General features: G+C 30.1%; 1 protein-coding gene across 1 annotated transcript in view; it reads right to left on the bottom strand.

The window, feature by feature from the left end:
* Positions 1-3,020: 3,020 nt before the first annotated feature.
* LOC113388537 (zinc finger protein GLIS2-like) overlaps positions 3,021-8,743 on the bottom strand; it is a 10,188-nt gene continuing 4,465 nt past the window's right edge. Inside the window, exons 4-6 of the mRNA XM_026625908.1 lie at positions 5,642-5,789; positions 3,193-3,580; positions 3,021-3,088 (exon numbers count right to left, since the gene is read on the bottom strand). Of these exons, the coding sequence (XP_026481693.1) occupies positions 3,021-3,088; positions 3,193-3,580; positions 5,642-5,789 (604 nt within the window). The remainder of the gene's footprint in view (positions 3,089-3,192; positions 3,581-5,641; positions 5,790-8,743) is intronic.

Raw genomic sequence — 8,743 nt, 5'->3', positions numbered from 1 at the left:
AAAGTTACGAGACATGAAATAAATAAAATTAGTTATTGATGGGTCAAATGAGGGGTCAAAACGTCGTCACGACATACCTGTCCTGTGGGGTATCATTTACAAGGTCTCAACGGACTGAATTCAAATATGAAATGTTAAAACAATTCATCATACGTAAGATTTTATTTTAATTACTATTTTAAAGTACACCTGATTGCTGTAGGGCCTTATGATGTTAGACAATGTCAAAAAGAATTTAATTTTGTACAAATTTGTCGAATATTCTATTGAAATCAGATTTACCGTTTAAAAGTTACAAGACATGAAATAAATAAAATTAGTTATTGATGGGTCCAATGAGAGGTCAAAACGTTGTCGCGTCATATACGAGTATGTCGTGTGGGGTATCATTTTAAGGGTCTCAATGGACTGAATTCAAATATGAAATAATAAAACACTAGGGTTCCGTATTATTCATGTTTCTTCATACGAGAGATTTATTTTAATTTTAATTGCTATTTTAAAGTATACCTAGTTGCTGTAGGGCCTCATGGTGTTAGACAATGTTATAAAGTATTTAATTTAGTACAAATTTGTCAAAAATTCTATTTAAATCAGATTTATCGTTTAAAAGTTACAAGACATTAAATAAATAAAATTAGTTATTGATGGGTCAAATGAGGGGTCAAAACGTTGTCACGTCATATATGTCGTGTGGGGTATCATTTAAAAGGTCTCGACGGACTGAACTCAAATATGAAATAATAAAACACTAGGGTTCCGTATTATTCATGTTTCTTCATACGAGAGATTTATTTTAATTTTAATTGATATTTTAAAGTATACCTAGTTGCTGTAGGGCCTCATGGTGTTAGACAATGTTATAAAGTATTTAATTTAGTACAAATTTGTCAAAAATTCTATTTAAATCAGATTTATCGTTTAAAAGTTACAAGACATTAAATAAATAAAATTAGTTATTGATGGGTCAAATGAGGGGTCAAAACGTTGTCACGTCATATATGTCGTGTGGGGTATCATTTAAAAGGTCTCGACGGACTGAACTCAAATATGAAATAATAAAACACTAGGGTTCCGTATTATTCATGTTTCTTCATACGAGAGATTTATTTTAATTTTAATTGATATTTTAAAGTATACCTAGTTGCTGTAGGGCCTCATGGTGTTAGACAATGTTATAAAGTATTTAATTTAGTACAAATTTGTCAAAAATTCTATTTAAATCAGATTTATCGTTTAAAAGTTACAAGACATTAAATAAATAAATTTACAGACTGATGGGGCAAATAAAGGGTCAAAACGTTGTCACATCATACATGTCGTGTCAGGTATCATTTAAAAGGTCTCGTCGGACTGAAATGTTATTTTCGGAATAAAAAGTTGATTTTTTTTTTAAATTAGCTGAAACACAATTCTTATGGATTAAGTTGTTTATGTATACGTATCAGAAAGTTCATGCAACTTGCCTCAAGGCAAAACGCCACTTACAACTAGTTCTGAAAATTATAAAATAAAATCGATAAGTTTTTTTTATCAAAATCTTATGTTTTTAATCAGTCGCTTCACTAATATATACATATATATCTATAATCTTAATAATATAAATTATACTTAAAGATATTTATTTTAATTTTTGGCTCAATAACGACTAATTGTTGAGGCACACGAATTGTTTTATATTAATTTATAATGACAGCCTTTAATTAATTGAGTTATATTTCTTTGTAATAATCACACACACACACACACACACACACACACATATATATATATATATATATATATATATATATATATATATATTTTAGAGTGGTCCTTAATATGGACATTAGCGAAATTCTTTGCTCCCAAGGACTAAAATGCTTCCAAATTAATAAAACAAAAATCTCTAAAAGTTTTAACTTTTAATATTAACATTTAGATAGTCCGCACTTCAATTAAAAGTTTCGTATATTTATTCTAAAGTAAAATCTTGCGCCATCTGTGATAGCAGTCTTGCAATTTCGATGGCAATTTATTACTGATAATTTGAGTGTCTGCATCACAAATTAAATATTTTGCTCCAAAATTAATTTTGATACCATGATGAATAAATATTACGTTAAATAGCCCCCACATGGATTTAATTAGAGGTCAAGTGTTTTATAAATATTTTTAAGTGTCATAATATTTGAGTTCACAAATGCTATCACAGATGGCGCAAAAATTTACTTAATAATGAGTATACGAAACTTTTAATTGAATTGCGGACTCTCTAAATGTTAATATTGAGAGCTAAAACTTTTAGAAGATTTTTTTTATAAATTGGGAAGCATTTGAGGCCCTAGGAGCAAAGAAATTCGAAAATGTCCATATTAAGGACCACCCTAAATATATATATATATATATATATATATATATATTTAGATTTTTTGTTCGACGTTGAGACATATTCTTGAATGTTGATTTGTAGCCAATCGTCGAAATAAAAGAAACAATAAATTTTAAAATATATATTTATACGTTTCGACACTGTTGTGTGTCATCATTCAGCAATTTTTTGATGTTTTTACAGTATCTAAAAGAATTTTCACAAAGTTTAAAAAAAATTGCAACGAACGCTACATTAATCTTTAGTTTGAATTTAAAACAATTTTTTTTTTATTATATTAAGGTTTATTTCCTAAATTTATTAAATTTTTGTTATTGTTTTTTCTGGTGAGGTATCAATCTTTTACTTTTCATTTTATTTTTTCAATCTATAATATATTTTAAATTTAATCTTTTTTTAAATTTTGCAATTTTAAATAATTTAAGTAATTTTTAAATTTTAATTTTAGATACTGTAAAAACATGAAAAACTTTCTGAATTATGACACACGTAAATAAACGTTATGGTAAACGTAAATAAAACGTACCTTTTATTTTGACGATTGGCTGCAAATCAACATTCAAGAATATATATATATATATATATATATATATATATTTATATATATATATCTATATATATATATGTCTATTTCTATTTAAATTTATATCTATTTGTGTATCGATAAATCCAAAGGCACATCAGCAACTTCCATAGCATCAACTTCTTTACTATTTCCTACAATAATTTTATTCTCAAGAACAGTAGCCCCCGACATAATATTATTCTTAATAAAATCCTGAGCCAAAACAGGATTCCACAATTACTCCAAACATCAATACCCCCTTTCTCGAAATACTCCTGATTCAACAAAGCCCCAATTTTGAAAATCTCCGAAGCCTTTTGCAAATGCTCGAAACACTCGTGACTACAATTGCAAGACTTCTTGCCATCCATAGATGGCGGTGGTAATAGGTTGTTGTCTTTGGGTATCTGGAGTCTTTCGTTGGTTTGTTTATTGGGTGGTTCTTGTCTGGGTTTTGGTTCTGGTGGTGTCTCTGGTGGTTGGCTGGTGTGGTGCTTGAATGTCTTGACGTGTTTTCGAAGACTCGATGGATCCGTGTAGCGTTTGTTGCATCCTGGGATTTTGCAGAAGTATGGGCGGTCCGTTGAATGGGTCTTGGTGTGTTTGAAACGATCCGAGGAGTTCGAGTAGGCTTTGTTGCAGCCCTGGAAGAGAAAAAGACCTTAGTAATAAAACATTATATCTTATCTTCTGTACGGGTGTATGATTTGATACTTCTCCTAAACGGTTATTCGGGTTTTGATAATTCTTTTTAGAGTTTGTCAAAGAAAATCTTTAAGTTTTAATGAACTATAAAACTATAGTATTATTGTAGAAATAAATGGCAAAAAACACAAAAAAAACACTCATCATGAATTTGTAGTGAATGAGCTTAAAGAAGTTTTACTTGAAAAAATTGAATATTGTTTGAAATTGGGCATGTTGGGTATTTTTTGAAAGTTGGGTATTTTCTTTTTGTTTAGAATCAGAATAGTGAAACTAACTATGTGGTTTGTCTACAAAATATACACTTTCAATGAATCTGTAGATGTATAATCCAATTTCGATTCAATTTAAACCTGATTTTAAACTTTTAATAAACTTTTATTAAATATATAACAAATATCTTAAATATAAAATTCTTCTGTCCGGGTGTATGATTTGATTCTTCTTCTAAACGGTTATTTGGATTTTGATAATTCTTTTTAGAGTTTGTCAAAGGAAATTTTTTAAGATTTAATGAACAATAAAACTATAGTAATGTTGTAGAATTGAATAGCAAAAATTACAATGAACCACTTATCATTGTTTGACATTTGGACTGTCATCTGCTAGAAATGTCAATTCACTTGAAATTTGAATTCTTCTGAAATTATGAGCCTAGATAAAATTAGAATGTAATATACAAGAAAAATGTAATGTCTACATTATTAGTGCCGAAAACCAGCCGAGATGTACCAGAAATTAAAATAATATAAGATACAGTCAACAGTATATATTTTTGGCAGATGAAATTATATAATTCTGTTTAATAAATAATGCTACAAGTCAAAAATTGTAGTATAGCTGGTATGTATATACTGCTGGCCCAGTAAACGTTGTTTTCCTAGATATTTCTAGAAATTTTTTAGTATAAAAATAACTAACTGATAGTGAATGTAGATTTATGTGTATATAAGTGAGAACCCCAACTAATACAGATTATATGGATGGATGATTACCCACTGCAACGCATGCCACATATAAATGTTCTTAGGATATGTTAATAGTCATTGCAAGTGCCAGCTTAATTTAAAAGCGATTTATAGTAATGGGCCGAAAATCGAAAATAAAAATTTGTGCATTTCTCGACGTTTTAAAGGTTTCTAAACATTTTGGTATACCTCAGAAAAAATGGATGTATGTGTATGTGTGTGTGTTTTGTATGTCCGCATTTTTTCGTCCACGTTTTCGGGCGCACGGATCAACCGATTTGACTGGTTCAAAAAACATTCGATTCCAATTGAAAGGGAGATGTGCTGATTAGTTTTTGGCAAAGGCAGGTCCAGCCGTTACGGAGATACGGAGTAAAGAGTGCAGAAAATACAAATCGAGTTTTTGAGAGATCGGAGTATCTGTAATGATGAGAAGAAGAGGTGATTAGTTTTTCGCAAAGACAGGTCCCGCCATTTCGAAGATGCAGAGCAAAATGTGCAAAAAATGGCAGTTTTTGAGAGAACTAAGCGTCCGATTTGAATTATTCAAAGAACTTTTTGCTTATTTCAACAAAATAATTGCTTTTCAAAAAAAAAAGTTTTGTTGTTCCTAATTTTTTTTTCAAGATTTTGTATAACGAAAATAATTTAGATTTTACTTTTAATTCTGACTATAGTTCTAATATACTTTAAACAAATAATTTTAACTCTGCAATTCAGTTTATATAATTCTTATAAATATTAGACAATGTTACAATATTTATAATAATCTATATGAAAACATTTAAAATTCCTCGAACATTTCATTACGGTACGGGAAGTTCCAGCAATTTGCCTTAAGGCACGATGCCATGCACCGCTAGTTTGTTTGTGATTTATTATCAAATTTCCTCTACCCCTGAAAACCCTCCCCCTAAAAGTCCCCTGAGTATTTCGTGTATTGAGAAGAAAATAAAAGTTAAACTATTGTGTAAATAAAATATATACTTCCATAAATAGTATATATTTATATATTGTTCAATAGATTCTTACCATGACTGGACAAACGTAGGGTCTTTCCCCAGAATGAGACCTCAGATGAATTTTCAAATTCTCAGCCCGTGAAAACCGCTTTTCACAAATTGTGCACCTGTGCGGCTTCTCTTTGGTGTGTGTACGAATATGTACTAACATTTTATACCTGAGAAAAAAAACAAAATTAATATGTAGAACTAAATACCTAATTGGATAAAATCATATTACTAAATTTGATATATGTAATGCAATATGTATTTTATGATTCAAATATCGCGCCACTACTGTCAGTGTCGATTTTCCCTACTATAACTATGTATTCGTCATCTTAAATCTTTGGTAATGTAAAAATATGTGAAATTTCTCTTTCTTGTTCATGGAAAGCGAAACAAACAACATTTAAAATAAACTTAGTAAATTTAAAGGAAGCATTTTTATTTTACCACTAATGATAATATTTTTTTTGTTACCTTGCATTGAATCCCCTGTCGCTCCGTGGACAATCCTTCCAATGACAAAAATATTGTCCGCCTCTGCTCGCAGTCGCATGTTGGGTCGTCACGTGCTGTGCCAAATTATCAGGGGTATCAAATTGTCTGGAGGAAAAATACAGGCAATATATTAAAGAGTGCAATTTGGGTATTTGAATGTTCAATGGTTGTTATTTCGTTTACCTCTGGCAGTCGTTCCATTTGCAAATGAAGTTTTCGCTTCCGTCGTCGTCGACGCTGATGATGTCCTCCTCGCCGTTCGTGTCTTCCGATGTCACGATGCACATGGCGCCTTCTTCGTCCGATTCGGTGAAGGACGAATTGTTGTAACTCTGAAAGAATAAAAGAAAAGGAACTGTTAAAATGTATCCTCATTTGTTTGCATAGGAGTTATATTTTCCTTGGAACGAGTAAGATTTTTTTTTAAATCAGCAATATCAGTACAACTACTGACGACACTACTTGTATAAAAACGAAACTACCTTTCAACATCGAAGTCTTAGAAATCTTCTTTATCAAATTAATTGTTAAGACTGCGCCTCAGTTTATATTGGTATATAAAACTAGCCAAAATTTAACAAAACTACTTTAACAACATGAAAACAATTCAAACTAGTTGTGTATGGCATCTTGCCTTAAGGCAAATTGCTGGAACTTCCCGCAATTAAAAATCTTGGTGCGGAACCCAAAAAAATTACACAAAACGTGTACACATTATTAAAGTTTCTATAAAATATCTAATAATTTGATCTACAATAAACGTTTTTGACCGGCAAATGAATTTTTTTTAACTTATTTTTATTGAGAGTCCATAACCGCTGGACCTTCCCAAAAATCAGTTCTTCATCTTGTTAATACAAGTAAAATGTTTTTTGAATTATTAAAATCGGACACTCCGTTCTCTTAAAAACTGAGTTACCGTTTTTGGCACTTTTTGCCCCATATCTTCGGAACGGCTAGACCTGCCTTTGCCAAAAACTAATCGGCACATCTCCCTATCAATAGGAGTCGAATGTTTATTGCACTATTCAAATCGGTTGATCCGTGCGCCCGAAAACGTGGACTAAAAATTGTGTCCATACGTACATAAACACACATCATTTTTTTTCTGAAGTATGCCAAAATGTTCAGAAACCTTTAAAACGTGAAGAAATGTAAAAATTTTCAATTTCGATTTTTTGCGATTACTATAACTTACCCTACGGGAAGATAAAAAATCCAAACAATTTAAAACAATGCTTACAGAACATATTAACTCATTAAAACATGTTAAAGACTTTTAAACCCTTTTGGTGAGATATTTATGTTTTTATAACGAGAAGATAATAAACAAACGCAATGACCGTGCAACACAAATATTTGTTTTCTGGATTAAAAAAATCTGGTTTCAAAATTGTACCATAAAATTCACAAATAGATTTGCACATGGTAAAATATATTTTCTTAAAATCTTCTCTACTTTTTACTTTTTTACTCGTAATTCTTCTGCAGTTACATATTTTAGTTTTTAAACTTAATTGTGGTTCCGCTGAATGAAGGATAGGATAATAGCCGAAACGTATGGATTATAGAACTAACAATAATTTAGAGAATTTATAATGGCACTTTTTAGTATATTTGTTAAGGGAGGGTTTTTTAAAATGTTTATTGTTTTATAATTACTTTTATTAATTAGTTGACAGTGAACAGTGAAAATCTTTAAAATGGAATCAGTCTAAAAAGTAAGTATGAGCTTAACTTCATAAATAATTTTATATAATTTGTATTATTTTAATTGTTGAAAAATGTATTAGTATTAACCCTTTGCACTATGCACTATATTCTATTAACAATTTATGCATCATACAAATTTAATAATTACTTCTGTAAACAATTATATTAATATTAATTTGACATTTCAGGAAAAACAAAGAAATTTTTCAAATTGGTTAAACTTAATATTAAATGTCAAGACGAAAGTGATTTATGTTTTAATTGTTAAGTGTGATAATTATGTGGAAATTAATGTAAATGCAAGAAAAGGACATTTGTTATTAGTAATTCAAGATAAATTTGGAGTCAAGATGGTCAATTTGGAGGATCAAAATACATGTAAGTGTGATAGATATAATATTTTACATTTTCGCACATACGAGGTCTGTTCAAAAAGTACCCGGAATTTTCGTTTTTTCAAAAAAATATTTATTTATTCGTCTACATTAATGTGGTCCCCTTCAAAGTAGTCCCCCCCAGATATAATACACTTATGCCAGCGTTTTTTCCAATTTTCGAAGCACCCTTGATATTCACTTTTTGATATGTCCTTGAGCACTCTCAGCGATTCGGCCTTTATTTCTTCAATCGAGGAAAACCGCCGTCCTTTCATGGGTCTCTTCAACTTTGGGAATAGGAAAAAGTCACACGGAGCCATATCTGGTGAATTTTTGCACTTTGCAACACTTTATTTCATTTTTTACGCAAAATTTAATACAAATTCTTTGACTTTTTCAATTCTTCCATTGTAAAAATCGCCGAGCTCAGAAAAACAGTCGAACCTTAGCGACTACCACAGACAAAGTAAACAGTGAATATAGCTGAAAATTTCATCATACTTTAGGGGCATGTATACCAACACAATAAAAAAAAATTT

Source organism: Ctenocephalides felis, unplaced genomic scaffold (assembly GCF_003426905.1).
Source record: "Ctenocephalides felis isolate EL2017-DRISC unplaced genomic scaffold, ASM342690v1 CF-g0.4_SCAFFOLD_03572, whole genome shotgun sequence".
Taxonomy (NCBI): Eukaryota; Metazoa; Arthropoda; class Insecta; order Siphonaptera; family Pulicidae; genus Ctenocephalides; species Ctenocephalides felis.
The sequence above is the reverse complement of the archived record's forward strand: the minus strand, read 5'-3'. Positions and strand labels throughout refer to the sequence as shown.